The sequence below is a fragment of the Budorcas taxicolor genome, chromosome 1 (genome assembly GCF_023091745.1).
Source record: "Budorcas taxicolor isolate Tak-1 chromosome 1, Takin1.1, whole genome shotgun sequence".
Taxonomy (NCBI): Eukaryota; Metazoa; Chordata; class Mammalia; order Artiodactyla; family Bovidae; genus Budorcas; species Budorcas taxicolor.
Window position 1 is genome coordinate 207,105,018 of NC_068910.1, and position 14,904 is coordinate 207,119,921.

The following is a 14,904-nucleotide window of genomic DNA, read 5'->3' on the forward strand; positions in this document are numbered from 1 at the left end:
GGCAAAATTCACAAAGACAAGCCTGAACTGTTGCCCCTGGAGGCAACAGTCAATTAGGTTTGAGCAAAGGATGATTCTTCCATCCGCATGTTTTCTTCCTTATCTCTGCAGTGACAAGGACACCTTCCTTATTATTACCCTAAGGCTTGAGTCCTTGTCCTTGCCTCCCAGTGTGGATGGTGGCAGGTCCCATTGCATGCACTTGACTCGAGTCCCCTTTGACAAGGGTCTGAGTGTTATTGAACCAGGGTCATCTGTGATGTGCAGGAGGCCAAACACTGAGACTGTGAGTGCAGTCTCAGCACAAACAGAATGTGTGCAGCAGAGAAACAGCTCATTCACAAGGCAGCCGAGTAAGGAGATGAGAGAACAAATCTTAAATGCACCTGCCCTCTGTTGAGGGGCTTAAGGTATTAATGAGATAAGGAAGCAGGTGATCTCAGGCATGGGGAAAGGAGATTGGAATCAGGGAACAGTTGAGGCTCTGGTGTCTGTGACTTGCATGCTTTTTCATAAGAGGCATGGTCAGAAATGGAAGCCCTTAGCATGATCCGAGGATGGAGTTTCCAGCTTACTGATGTCAAAAGGTCATTCATTAGACACCTGGCACAGACCCAGTTTTAGGGTTGGTGATCCCAACCAGTCTTAGCCGGCTTGAACTGGACAGGTGCTCACCCCAATTTCCTGGAAAACAACTAAAATCTGTTTTACTGTAGTGACCATACATCAGCGTTGTTCTCTATAGGCGTGGCTAAAGAGTCAAATGAAATGAAACAAAAAGACGCTTTCTCCTTGGATGGAAAGCTGTAACAAATCTAGACAGCATATTAAAAAGCAAAGATAGCACTTTGCCAACAAAAGTCCATCTAGTCAAAGCTATGGTTTTTCTAGTAGTCAAGTATGGATGTGAGAGTTGGACTATAAAGAAAGCTGAATGCCAAAGAATTGATGCTTTTGAACTGTGGTGCTGGAGAAGACTCTTGAGAGTCCCTTGGACAGCAAGGAGATCAAACCTGTCGATCGTAAAGAAAATCAACGTTGGAAGGACTGATGCTGAAGTTGAAGCGTCAATACTTTGGCCTCCTGATGCAAAGAGCAGACTCACTGGAAAAGACCCTAATGCTGGGAAAGCGTTTGTCACTCAGTCATGTCCAATTCTTGGTGATCCCATGGACTGTAGCCCACCAGGTTCCTCTGTCCGTGGAATTTTCCAGGCAAGAATACCTGAGTGGGTTGCCATTCACTTCTCCAGGGGATCTTCTGGACCCAGGAATTGAACCTAGGTCTCCTGAACTGCAGGCAGATTTTTTACCATCTGAGCCACTAGATTGAGGGCAAAAGGAGAAGTGGGTAGCAGAGGATGAGATGGTTAGATAGTATCACTGACAGTGGACATGCATTTGAGCCAACTTCCAGAGATAGTGACGGACAGTGAAGCCTGGAGTGCTACAGTCCATGGGGTCACAAAGAGTTGAACACAACTTAGTGACCAAAAAACAACAAAAAGGAGTCAAAAGTAATTAAGGTGAGCTTGGTCAATGAAGGCAGGTTAAAAGCAGAACTTTCAGCAAGCTGCTCCTTGAGCTAGCCTTTTTTTTGGGGGGGGGGGGGGGGCATGCCCACAACATGTGGGATCTAAGTTCTCTGACCAAGGATGGAACCTGCACCCCCTGCACTGGAAGGGCACAGTCCTAACCACTGGACAGCCAAGGAAGTCCCTCCTTTAGCTGCTACTCTGACAAGCTCAAGAATCTTGTTAGTCACCAGTTTCTGTTAATCCTATGCGGTTGCTTTTCTTTTTTTTTAACCAAATGGGGCAGGGTTTCCTGTTAGACCTGTTTTACCCATTTATCTTGCCACCAGAATGAGTCTCCAGCGGAGGGGCCTCTTCTCCTGGTACGGCTGAGATAGGGATCCGCTCCTGTTGAACACGATACCTCCAGTGACCAGGCATGCCGCAGAGACGCGTGAAGGCACGATCGACAGGGTGAGAAGGAGGTCAATGAGTAACTACCCCTACCCGAGCTTACAACTTCCCTGGTGGCTCAGAGGTTAACGTGTCTGCCTGCAATGCGGGAGACCTGGGTTAGATCCCTGGGTCGGGAAGATCCCCTGGAGAAGGAAATGGCAACCCACTCCAGTGTTCTTGCCTGGAGAATCCCATGGACGGAGGAGCCTGGTGGGCTACAGTCCACGGGGTCGCAAAGAGTCGGACACGACTGAGCGACTTCACCTTCACTTTTCACCCAAGCTTATGCCTAACAGGGGAGGGTTGGAAGTGGAGAGTCTTTGCCCCGCAGGCTGCTACTGCTAAGTCGCCCCAGTCGTGTCCGACTCTGCACGACCCCACAGACGGCAGCCCACCAGGCTCTGCTGCCCCTGGGATTCTCCAGGCAAGAACACTGGAGTGGGTTGCCATTTCTCTCTCCAATGCATGAAAGTGAAAAGTGAAAGTGAAGTCCCTCAGTCGAGTTCGACTCTTAGCGACCCCATGGACTGCAGCCTACCAGGCTCCTCCGTCCATGGGATTTTCCAGGCAAGAGTACTGGAGTGGGGTGCCATTGCCTTCTCCGCCCCGCAGGCTATGAACAGGTAAAATAATGCTTGCATTTCTCGTCCCCTTGGCTCCGGAACTACGGTGCTCACAGGTCAAACAGCGTCCATGGTCCAACCTGATGCTGCCCTGCAGGGTGGCCACGCCGGTCTAGGACAGGAAATGACACCCTCAACGACCACTTTCGCGTCCCAGCAACCATCCCGCCGCGCGGTCGCGGTCAGCGGAAACCCTCCGCCAGTGATTGGCGGCTCCTCCCGGGAGCGTGGCCTTGAGGGGCTCCGCCGGGAACCTGGAGGCTGCGGTGATGCGCGCGCAGCAGCCATTGCCCACTTCCCTGCCTGTGATTGGCGCCTTCATACGAAGGGGCGGGTCTTCAGGGGGCAGTGCTGGTACCGCATCGCGTCAGTCTGGTGCGACCTCTGCCCGCCGGGAGGGTCGTCCTGTCTGCGTCCGAGTCACAGCCATGGCGGCCTCGCTTCTGCTGCGGCAAGGACGACCCGGGACGCTGAAGGTAAAGAGGGGCCAGACTGGCGGCCTGGAGCTCGCAGAGCGCCGGGAGACCTTGAAGGGCGGGGCAAAGGCTGCGGCCCTGACGGTCACCTCCAACCGTCCGGGGATGCCGCTGACTCCGCTTCCGGGGTCGGGGGCTGGGCCTGGGGTGGGGTTTCGGGAACCTGGCCAGGGGGGATCAGGAGCCAGGCCTGAGAGCGACAAGGGTCCCGGCGACCCTGGCCACCGTCCCTCTGGACCCCGAACCCCAGGAGCCGCCGGTGTGCGGCGAGGCCACGGACAGGTGTAGGGGCCGCAGGTATCCCGCGCGGAGCCCCGCCAGAACCCTTGAGGACAGTGTCTCTAACTGTTATTTAACCCTAGAGGAAACGAGGGAACTTTCAAGAACCTGGTTGACCTGGTAACTAGGCAGCCACTAAGAAGCCAGCTTCAGTTCAGTTCAGTCGCTCAGTCGTGTCCGACTCTTTGCGACCCCATGGGCTGTAGCCCACCAGGCTCCTCTGTCCATGGGATTTTCCAGGCAGTAGTCCTAGAGTGGATTGCCATTTCCTTCTCCAGGGGATCTTCCCAACCCAGGGATCGAACCCGGGTCTCCCGCATTGTAGACAGACGTTTTACCGTCTGAGCCACCAGGCCAGCTTAGGTTATCTCATTTGTGAAATGAAAAGGAGAAAGAACTTTCTCCATCTGGACGAAGCTAAGTCCACTTCACTGTATTTAAAATTAAAAATGACTCATGACAAAAGCGATAACTATTCTTATCGTCGCAAAATACAGATAATGGAGGGAGCATCTGTTGTGAGAGAGGCCACTATTTTCCTTTTCATATCTTGGCCCAGTTCGTTTTTCAAGCTTTCGTGTATACATATACACAGTGTCAGACTTTATTTTGGGGGACTCCAGAATCACTGCAGATGGTGATTGCAGCCATGAAATTAAAATGCTTACTCCTTGGAAAGAAAGTTATGACCAACCTAGACAGCATATTAAAAAGCAGAGACATTACTTTGTCAACAAAGGTCCATCTAGTCAAGGCTACGGTTTTTCCTGTGGTCATGTATGGATGTGAGAGTTGGACTGTGAAGAAGGCTGAGCGCCAAAGAATTGATGCTTTTGAACTGTGGTGTTGGAGAAGACTCTTGAGAGTCCCTTGGACTGCAAGGAGATCCAACCAGTCCATCCTAAAGGACATCAGTCCTGGGTGTTCATTGGAAGAACTGATGCTGAAGCTGCAACTCCAGTACTTTGGCCACCTGATGCGAAGAGCTGACTGATTTTAAAAGACCCTGACGCTGGGAAAGATTGAGGGCAGGAGGAGAAGGAGCTGAGAGAGGATGAGATGGTTGGGTGGCATCACCAACTCAATGGACATGGGTTTAGGTAGAGTCTGGGAGTTGGTGACGGACAGGGAGGCCTGGCGTGATGTGGTTCATGGGGTCACAAAGAATCAGACCTGACTGAGCGACTGAACTGAGCTGAACTGACGTCATAACCAGAAAAAGCAAAGGCTTCACCTTCATGTGGGCACTCTAGGTGCCTGTGTCCTGTGTCCAGCACATACTAGGCTTAGTGAGTATTTACTGAGGGAATGAACACTCTGTGACGTGTTCACCTTCAATATGTGGTAGACAGTTTTGAAGCAACTATTTTTCATCTTCAGTAGCATTTTTAATGGCTAGATTGTGCTTCTGCTTTATATTCTAAGCACAGGAAAACATTTTATGAAAAGAATCAAGTGTTTTGTAGATTGATAGGTAATTGGAGACTACAAAAAAGCATGCTTAGGAGAAAGTCACTTTGGAAGAAATACTTGAATGTTAGTAGTGACTGTCCTTGAACTCAGGTGTTTTTTGCTCACAGTTTTTTTGTATTTTCCAAACTTTCCATAATATATGTAGATGCTGAAAATTATAATAACTGTTAGAAACATGCCATATGAATTCACAGCATTTATATGTCTTAATAATACATAGTATTCATGCCGTAATAGAGGTTATAAATGGTATTACTCTAAAATTTCTGTTGTTGTGCCATTCTTTTGTCAGACTGTGCTTCTGGAAGCAGGCGTGTTTCGAGGACTTGCTCCTGCAGTTTCTCTCTCTGCAGAATCAGGAAAGAATGAAAAGGGATTACCACCGAACCCCAAGAAGCAGAGCCCACCAAAGAGTAAGGTTTTCATGGTCTTCATAAGTGGGAGAGAAGGCAGAGTGAATAAGTCAGCTTCCTAGGCATTAGAAAGAATTTTCTAGCTACATAATTTGATGCTTCATTTTTAAAGAGTGTCCAGATTACAATCAGACAGAAGATCGGTGACTCGTTTTAGCCCAAACATGGCAGTAACATCATAGTCTTTGACTCAGTGTGTAGCCCTGAACTGGTTCTCTGTATTTTCTGAACGTCAGACTCCGTGGGTAGCAGTGAGATGCAGAGTATGCAGGCTCTGTGGTATCTGATGGCTGTGCTCACGTGCTCCTGTGAGGTGGCTGTGACCTCCACCCTGTTTTTCCTCCCTGACTGACTCTTTTCAGTGTCTCTGGAATTCACCAGTGGTCTCCCAGGCTTTGCTTGGTCATAGCCAGGGACTGCAGGCGTCTTTTTATGACTGTGGAGAGGGAGTTAGGAGTAGGCTCCGATTCCATCAAGACCCCCTGCACAAAGTGAAAACTGCGAGCAAACTGCTTCTAGCTCTTCCCATAGTCATTTTGACTTTACCGCCAGTTTTGACTGTTTCCCCTGAATCCAATGTAGTACATGCTTGTGGGGGAAACAGGAAACGCAGCACTGTTGTCGTTCAGTTACTCAGTCTAGTCCGACTCTGCGACCCAAGGGCCTACAGCACACCAGGCTTCCCTGTCCTGCACTGTCTCCTGGAGTTTGCTCAGACTCACGTCCATTGAGTCGGCGATGCCATCCAACCATCTCTTCCTCTGCCACCCCCTTCTCCTTCTGCCCTCAGTCTTTCCTAGCATCAGAGTCTTTTCCAGTGAGTCGGCTCTTCACATCAGGTGGCCAAAGTACTCTAGCTTCAACTTCAGCATCAGTCCTTCCAATGAATAGTCAGGGTTGATTTCCCTCAGGATTGACTGGTTTGATCCTTACTGTCCAAGGGACTATTTAAGAGGCCCATTGCGTTTAGTCTTAATTTAGGAAACCTCAGTTAACTCTTTGACTATATGGGGTTCAGAATGATAGTTTGAGATTGTCTCATTTTCATCAAAATATTATTTCCTCAGTTTGAGTGTTTGAAAGTGTGTAATGCTTTTGTTCCCTCTTCATCTGCACACAAAAACACAGGTAGGTTATAAAATATTGGCGTGTTGTTGAGAGAGCCTTCCGCTGCCTTTCACATGCCATCCATCTTGGCTAAGGACACGTACCCTCCCTGTGTGTCTGTGCGCTCGTCCACTGGAGGCCTGAGTTCAACAGGAAGATTGTTGTTTTCTGTCCTGCACCTGCCACGTTTTTAAAACCTATGTTCTTTTTCAGTTTTAATCTGCACATTTTAAAATAGCTATCTTAAACGTAGGGCTTCCCTGGCGGCTCAGTGGTAAAGAATCTGCCTGCAATGCAGGAGATGCGTGTTTGACTGTGGAGTCAGTCCCTAGATCAGGAAGATCCCCTGGAGACAGAAATGGCAGCCCACTCCAGTATTCTTGCCTGGGAAATCCCATGAACAGAGGAGCCTGGCGGGCCACAATCCATGGGGCCACAAAAGAGTTGGACATAACTTAAAGACTAAACAGCAGCAATTTTCAACATGAAGTCTCTTTTTTTTCTCCAAAGATCCCCTTTTTTAGAAATGTGCTTCTATATGTGAATAGAAATGGAATGCTTCATCCTGTGATGGTTTGGGGTGTGGTTGTGAGAAAAGCATACCAAGCTGGAGGTTGGTCTTGGGCTCACGTAGCTTCTGCCTCTGGCCATGGCAAGCCCTGCAGGCCTCTGAGTCCCTCCGTGCTGAGCAGGGTCAGCGGGCCAGTCTTGCTAGGTCAGTGTGAGACGGATGACCTGTGTGATGTGTGTGTGCAGTCTGGTGGGAAGACAGCTTTTAGAGCTGTGCTGTCTTTAATGCACTTTACACTTGTCTTCCAGAACTTAAAAAGTAACTCCAGTCCCTGCATGAAGGAAAAGAAATGCTGCTTCCAAGTCAGCATGTGCAGTCCTCAGTATTTCTTCCAGTGTGTCAGGGATCAGTGAGTTGAGATACAGAAGTGCCTTGGCCCGCCAGTGGCACATGGCCAGGTCAAAGCCTGTACACTGGGGCCAGCTTTGGAAACTCTTGTGGGGCTTACTGCAATGCTGATGGGGTCCTGAGCGCTCAGCCTTGGGGTCACGTCTAGTCCAGGGTCTGTTTCCAGGGTAAACACACTCTGCCCTCCCCTACTTGGGACACCAGCCCTTCGGAGCACAGGCTTCCTTCCTGGGAGGGCGGCCAGCATCATGGACACACAGGTCAGAACCTGGGGTCTGCCCGTGGATGCTCCCCTGCGTAACCACCGGGCTCGCCAGCTTCAGTGTTCCGGTAAATTCCATCTCTAGGCTGAATTTGGCAACAGTAATAGACCATCAACTGAATAACTCCTGTGTCACTTTATAAAGAATCTGTTGAGAAGCCAAAGCTAATTCCCTGCTTCAAGTCCCCATTTCAGTCTGAAAAGGGAGGAATCTGGAAGTAGGGATTTGGTATGCTTAATTCTGACCAGCATTGCTGGCGCTGTTTAAGTGCTACTTGTGTTCCTCCTGGTCTTCAGCCCTGTGAATAGGTATTACCAACATCCCTGTGTTACAGATGAGAAAGTGGAGGGGGGAGAGACTCCTGAGCCACGGAGGGTCACACTGTATCAGTAGTGGAACCTGATTTGAGCCCCAGCAGTAAGATCCCCAGTCTATGTTTATAAGCAGTGTGTTGTCTTGCCTGTGGAAAAAAATCAATTCTTGTGTATTCATTAAAACAAACCCAAAAAAGCCCTTTTCTATTTTCTTTAATAGTAAAAATCATGTGAAAAGAAGTTTTCGTTACCATAGAACAAAAAACTGTTTCGCATCCTCTTTGTTTCTGAAATTAGTTTTGTGACCCACTGACAAGATGTGGAGCTGCTCATCTCATCTGTTTTGAACACCTAAGTCACCTTCGTTTTCAGTTAGGGCGCTACTAAAAAGCTGAAAGTCGAGCCCTCCCCCGTTGTTCAATGAGAAAAGATGTTCAGGCGATTCAAGTGGAGAGGAGACACAGAGCCGCAGCAGAGTGCTGTCTCTGCGCTGTGACTTGCTTCTGTAGACCTTCATTTATTGGGGCTGTGACAGTCTCTGAGGATTAGAACCCGTCCCCGAAAGTCCGCCTCTCGTGCTGGGAGAGGTGGCTCTGTGACTGGTCTTATTTCAGGTGCTTTGTGGCTCGCGTATTTGTCTTTCAAGGAAAGTCACACTCAAACTAGAACGCTGTCAGAATATGCAGGTGTCCCGTCTCTAGAAACGCAAGAGGTTCATGAAAACGCGCAGGTAAAGTCATGCTTAGGTTCAGAGCGAGCCCACTGTTCTATACACGTGGCTGTGTCTCCAGGCGGCAGGATCCCACACTGCCGAGTGCAGACGTGTCCCCGCCGGCCCTGGACAGGGGTCACTGGTGGCAGCTGTAGTCATCGCAGCAGGCTTCCCTCCCAGTCACAGAGGATGCTGGGCCTGCGCTGCAGAGGGTCGGATGAAAGGCAACTGTGTTACTGTGGTTTAGGCTATTAGCCTGTCTATGGGGTTCTGCCAGTAACTAAGCCTGAATAGAAGATATTTTAAAGCATTCTTATTTAATATGGTAGACCAGAGTTTCCTTTTTCAAACAAACTATTTAATTTGAGATTTTCTTTTTGCTTTCAATAGGTGATAAGTCTAATGTTTTAATAACTTACTTACATTTTTAAAAATCTTCATAACAAATTTTGAAAGAGTGAGGTATTATAATTAGATAGTAGCCTATCTAAAATAAGCTTATTAGAAGTTAATTTTTCGCACTTGGAAAATGCATGCTCAGCATAAAAGCAGAACCGTGATAGAGGTGAGCAGGTGCAGGGTTTGCAGGCCAGAGTTACACATTCCTCGTCAGAGCCTTTGCACTGTTTCAGGTATGGTTTAGAAAGACAGAGTGAGAGGGTTCGAGTGCATGTGCGTGCGTGTACCTTGATTTTATGTTTAGTGTGATCCTGGGGCTCTGTGCTTGTTCTGTTCCTGCAGTCAGAATGCAGATTCTGGGATGGTGCACGGCTGCAGATTCAGACAGGGCATGGAGGGGGTTTAAACTCACCCGCGGCTCTGGCTGTTCGGTCATATCCTCTTACACTGCCCATTGACCTCTCTCTGGCCCATTTCTGATTATTTCTCAGTGTTCTTTGATCATTTTCTGTCATTCTGATGTATATATATATGTATATACGTATGTACGTATATATGTATGTGTATATATGTGTGTCTGTGTGTGTATATATATATATAGTCTGTGTGTGTGTGTGTGTGTGTATATATATATAGTCCCTGATCTCAGAAAACAATTAAGAGATTTTTTTGGATACCAGTAAAATGGTAAAGTTAGAAATACATTTTTTTTCCACTTTAAAGAAGTGGTATAGTTTTTAGTATAAAATAGTCTCCTAGACTTGAAAAATAAATGCATTTAGAGTTTGCTCATCGGCGATATTTTTTTTTTAAATTTTGCTTTAGACTTGAAAAGTAATTTTAATTTACAAAAACTTGTTCTATATTTTTCTTCTTATCTGTATGGTTAAAAAAGATTTATCACCAGAGACAACTGAGTGAAGTGGAACTAATGAGTGTTCTGTGGGACTTCGTTTTCTTTCCTAGTTGACTCTGCAACCTCTAAGACTCACAGTACCACTTACTGTAACAGTTTAAGACTCACTGTTTCTAATGACACATGTGATACTAAGTTATTTTAGACCTTTTTGGTCTTGAAACAGTTTTCCTTGGCAGAAGAAACCCCTGAAGGACATGATTTTGCAGAACTCTTGTTCCTCTCAGGGCACCTTCCTTTGACTCCCAGTAGCCCCTCCCTCCCATCCCCCACTCTTAAACTCATGCATGTGTTTCCCCAGACCCAAACCAGACTCTCTTCTCGACTTTTGCTTTGTTCTTTTGTTTAAAAGGTCCAGTTCATGCAATATGGGTCATTTTTAAAATATTTGAGAGGCATCAATTTCTTTAGGGATTTGAGAAATCAGGCATTTCTAAAACTTCATCATCTGAAAATATCTTTATAATTTACTTTAAATTGAGATGAAATAGTAGTTTAAAAAATAATTATCATCAGGAAGCTTTCATTGTGAAAAATGGAGATAAGATTGTTACTTCTTCTATTGTTAAAAAAAAAAAATCCCATCTTAAAAAATCTTCGGCTATCAAGAAAGACATCTGCGATTTTTTTTTTTAATTGTTCTCCTGTGTGGCTTGGCTTTCCCTTAAAAGTAGGTTTCCATGGAGCAGTTCATAAGATGATGATGTTGAAGATACTGTCAGTAACAAGGTGAAATGTAATGAAATGTCTGTGACCTTGATGAATTCACACTGTTTTACTCAATATTAAAAATAATATTCCTCTTTATGCCGTTTCCTAGATGTAGTGGAACCAAAGGAGAGGGGCCAGCAGCTCGCCCCCCCAGCAGCAGATGCGGTGTCCAAAACCTTATCTGCACCCGCTTCCTCCCCATCAGTTGTGAGCCAAAGCAGGACGCTAGCGAGCCCTAACCCAGATGTCAGTGTGCTGCACACAGACCAAGGGCTTCCGAAGCTTTTGTCAAGAAAGACTTTGGTAGAGTTTCCTCAGAAAGTCGTGTCTCCATTCAGAAAACAGGGTTCAGATTCAGAAGCAGCCCAGTGGGGCAGGAGAGGGACGGATGATTCTTCTTCATCTTCATCTTCCAGCTCCTCCGATTCAGAGTCTGACGAGGAGGGCGACCGCTCAGGAGCAGGTCCTCAGGTGAAGAGCAAACGCAGGGGAGGGTCTCCCGTAGCAGAGGCCTCACGTTCCTCTGCAGATAGGGCCCCCAAAACTGAGATATCGGCCAAAGAAAAGACAGTTTCGCAGCAGCCACACCTGGACCTCACCCCTGCAGGAAGGCCCCGCCAGGCAGAGAAAAAAAAGGCCTCCAGTCAGCACCTGGAGGACAGAAAGGGCCCCAAACCCAAAACCGCAGCACCCAAGTCACATGCCGCAGAGGAGTCTATGAAGCAAAATGTACAGGAGAAACAATCACAGAAGATATCTAGATCAAACAAAATAGAAAAAGAAAGCCAAAAGCCACTTGAAGTTAAAAAAGCCTTGTCTGACCGTACAACGTGGGGGTTGTCCACACATCCTGCTGGCGGCCCGGCACCCACCCCATCAACGGGAACCAGAGCTGGGGGGCAGCCGCCAGCCCCTCCTCCTGAGGCCAGAGAGAGCCTTTTGGAGAAGCAAGTACCAGAAGCAGATGGGGAGCTGGCTCTTCCCCTGTTCAAAACAGAAAAATTGGAAAAGCAGGCAGCAGAAGGAATCTTGAAGGCTGAGGAAGAGATTTTGGAAGATCAGCTACCCATGGAAAATTTGAAGCCAGCCCCTGTTCAGAATAAAGATGTTCTGGACGAAAAGCCCGCAGTCCTGAAGCTTGAGGAGAAGGGCGGGATCATGGAGGACTCGGCCGCTCAGGTGGAAGGCCAGGACCACACACAGGGTACACCTTGCCTTGGGGTTCAGAGCTCTTTCTGTCCTTTGGGTGGGGAGGTCAGGCTCTGAAGAACGGTGCGATGAAAAGAAGGGTCACACTCGATCAGGTTCCCAGTAGACCTGTGGCCTGTAGCACTGTCTCAGATAAGCTGGGGGGTATATGTTAGTTATGGGTAGAAATTCCTGAAACATTTCAGATTTATTTCACAATGAAAAAGTTTGCCCTTGGTGCTTCTAAGTGTTTCCTAAGCAGTATAACAGGCAGTTGAACATCTTCATTCTGAACTTTGGAGGGTGTTGAACCTGCAGGGCACCTCATTGAGGGAGGGGTGGTGGGAGGGTTCTGTTAAACTCCCCAGGTGAGGAGCAGTGCTTACGCTTGGAGAAATGGCCTTCAGGTGAGCTGAACAGGCCTTTGTGTTTAGCATTTTTATGCCTAAGGGAAAAGCTCACTTTAGGGATTGAAGCTGGACCTTAAGTCCCTGAACGTTTCCTCTGATCCACCTGGAGAGCACAGCAGGCTGCTTTGTTTTTCTGTACCGAGTTTTTATGAAGGGCTCTTTTGCTCCCCTAAATTTTTAAAGGGAAACTGTTTATTCCTCTTATTTTACCACTTTCCTGTGCATCAAACTTCTTAAAATGCAGTATGCTTGAGGAGGACCACAGCAAAATGGGAAAGCAGGTCTCTAGTTTCAGGATCCGTGGCTGTTGAAATGCACCCGTCACTAACAAACCCCGCTTCTTCCTGTCTGCGCCCCTTTCTGTTTAAAGCCTCTCCTGGGCTCGTGTGCACTGCCTGGAATTATTGTCACTCCCTGTGTTACAGTAGTGTGTGTTTTCTTCCCTCCCCTTTTCTCCCTCTTTCATGAACATACAAAGCTGCAACCAGCGCCTGCCAGCCTCCTGACCCCAAAACTGCTTTCCTGCTGCTGTTGCAGTCACTCTGCTCTAGACTTGCCAAACCTTCAGGGTGACACAGAATTGGGAGTTTTCAGATTGCAGATCTTTTTGAAAACAATTTGACTAATTTTTGATGATTGTGTTATTTTTTCCAACATTCTCTTTGCCCTTTGGAGGCTGAAGACGCTGCGCGGAGTGCAGCTGACTTTCAGGGCAGTGTCTGCAGGGGGTGAGCTGTAGCTCGCCCAACCCAGCCACCGAGCTTCTGTCCTGCCGGGGGGGGGACGGGGGTTCGATTCCCTTCTGTCAGCACCCCCCACACACACACGGACTGTGAGGACGCAGCTGCCTGAGCAGTCCCCACGAGAAGATACCTTGCTTGTTGAGACAGGAAAGAGATCAGTTCTCTAAATAAGACATCGTTTGTTTTAACACGACCAAGAAAATGAAAAACATTTTGGTATGAAAATGAGGATTTTGGTGTGAATTCACATAGTGGGAAACTGCAGCTACTCTCTTGCAGCATGAGTAGAAGTGAACAGAGTCTGGACAACAGTAGTTGCAGGCCCGTGAGACCCTGTCCGGCATCAGCCATCACCCATGCCCGCTCCCTCGTGCCATCCTCGTGTCTCAGGGCACATCACAGGGAAGTGGGGTGTCTTTTGCTTCATCCACACACATGGTATTAAGATCACTAATTGTGTAGGTGTGTGGGTTCTAATTCTTCTTTCTCCCACATAGAGAGAGAAGACTAAGTATTTTTCAGTCTGAATCTAAAGTTTACCAACTTCTTTTTGAGAAAGCTAAACAACAAAAGTTCCACATCTCATTTCCAGTTCCCCTTAACTGTGTTATCATTAAAAACATTGGACTTTATCTGATTTTCTTGTATTTGGAGGCTTAGAAGTCTCACTTATTTGCCACTTAAAAATTTTTCTTCTGTAATGTTTTATTGCTATTAGATTTTAATGGATCTGCTTTTTTTCCCTGCACCTTTAAATGACCTGCACGTCCCTCCATAACTGTTCTTGGCATTTTCAAAATTCTGAGAAGTCCAGTGTCTACACAAAGTAAGAGGTATACAGAAAGTAAGATGTAAAGGCATTATAAAAGCTATTCCACCTCTTAACATGATTAGTGTAAATTTTCGTCGAGTTTCTTTCTTTTGCTTTTGAAGATACTGTTGCTTTCTGGGCTTTTCTTTTCTAGGTAGACAATGTATTTATTACACGTGGGGTTTATGAAGAATGCTTGGTGTGTGTGTGTGAGAGAGAGTGAGCTGACCCGTTCAGAAGCTCCTGTTTACACCGTGTTGTGTTTCCCCGCAGAGCCTGCCTCAGCCGCTCCCACTGAGCCATTTGACAACACCACCTACAAGAACCTCCAGCATCATGACTACAGCACATACACCTTCTTAGACCTCAACCTGGACCTCTCCAAGTTCAGGATGCCCCAGCCCTCTTCAGGACGGGAGTCCCCCCGCCACTGAAAGCCCAGTTTAAAGGTCGCCCTTCCATGTCTGTCTGCATTCTTGCATGCAGTCGTCTCGGCAGTCATGAGACCCGGCGTGTAGAATCCTAGCGAGCAGTGAATTGGCAGCACTCCTCTGATGGTTCCGTCTCCATGTGTTTAGAAACATCTGGTGCGCGGATTTCTCTCTAACGACAGAGTATGGCTCAGTGGACAGATCCGCGCAAGTAGAGAGTTGGAGGTGCCTTCCCTCTGCGTGGTTCCACTGTGCTGAGCCCCGGTCAGCTTGGTGTTCTCTGGTTCACCAGTGTGGAGTCTATGAGTGTAGCAGGGCCTTCTGATAAGACCTAGTTCTTGATGAATCAGATATAGGAGTTGTATACATTTTAACTAACCACTGCAGAGAAATTATAATAAAGTATGGCATTTTATGATCAGATGGATCTGAATTCTTCTGTTCCATTGCATTAGGGATGTGATGTGGACTTGGGGAGTTGCAGAGCACTGGGCTTACAGGCAGGCGAAAGTGGCACACCAGCTCCAGCAGCTTGGCTCCGGGTGGCCGGCAAAAGAAGCTTATCTGTCCACGGAGGGTTTCTGGGACAGCCCAGTGGTTTCCCATCCCTCAGGGTAACGTAACCCAGGCCGGGGGGCGCGCAAGTGAGAGCAGGCTCTGTGTGTGCCTTGGTGTCTGTCTGTCCCTCTGTGTGTCCCCAGGCCCCGTGGGGACTCTGAGAAGTAACAGATCCAGCTGAGATCGTTG

General features: G+C 47.6%; 1 protein-coding gene across 2 annotated transcripts; it reads left to right on the plus strand.

The window, feature by feature from the left end:
• The first annotated feature begins 2,938 nt into the window (after nucleotides 1-2,938).
• NDUFV3 (NADH:ubiquinone oxidoreductase subunit V3) lies at nucleotides 2,939-14,590 on the plus strand. 2 transcript variants are annotated; one of them, XM_052637584.1, is made up of 4 exons: nucleotides 2,939-3,068; nucleotides 5,113-5,233; nucleotides 10,684-11,778; nucleotides 14,000-14,590. In XM_052637584.1, exons 1-4 carry the CDS (start codon nucleotides 3,021-3,023, stop codon nucleotides 14,158-14,160), a joined length of 1,425 nt encoding a protein of 474 aa, XP_052493544.1. In that variant the 5' UTR covers nucleotides 2,939-3,020; the 3' UTR covers nucleotides 14,161-14,590. The 2 variants fall into 2 exon arrangements, with proteins under 2 accessions (XP_052493544.1, XP_052493552.1); XM_052637592.1 differs by lacking the exon at nucleotides 10,684-11,778.
• The last annotated feature ends 314 nt before the right edge of the window (nucleotides 14,591-14,904 follow it).

Coding starts and splice junctions, on each gene's coding strand:
- NDUFV3 (XM_052637584.1), top strand. CDS start 3,021: ATGGCGGCCTCGCTTCTGCTGCGGCAAGGACGACCCGGGACGCTGAAG. Junction 3,069..5,112: donor GACGACCCGGGACGCTGAAG/GTAAAGAGGGGC, acceptor TTCTTTTGTCAG/ACTGTGCTTCTGGAAGCAGG. Junction 11,779..13,999: donor AGGCCAGGACCACACACAGG/GTACACCTTGCC, acceptor GTTTCCCCGCAG/AGCCTGCCTCAGCCGCTCCC.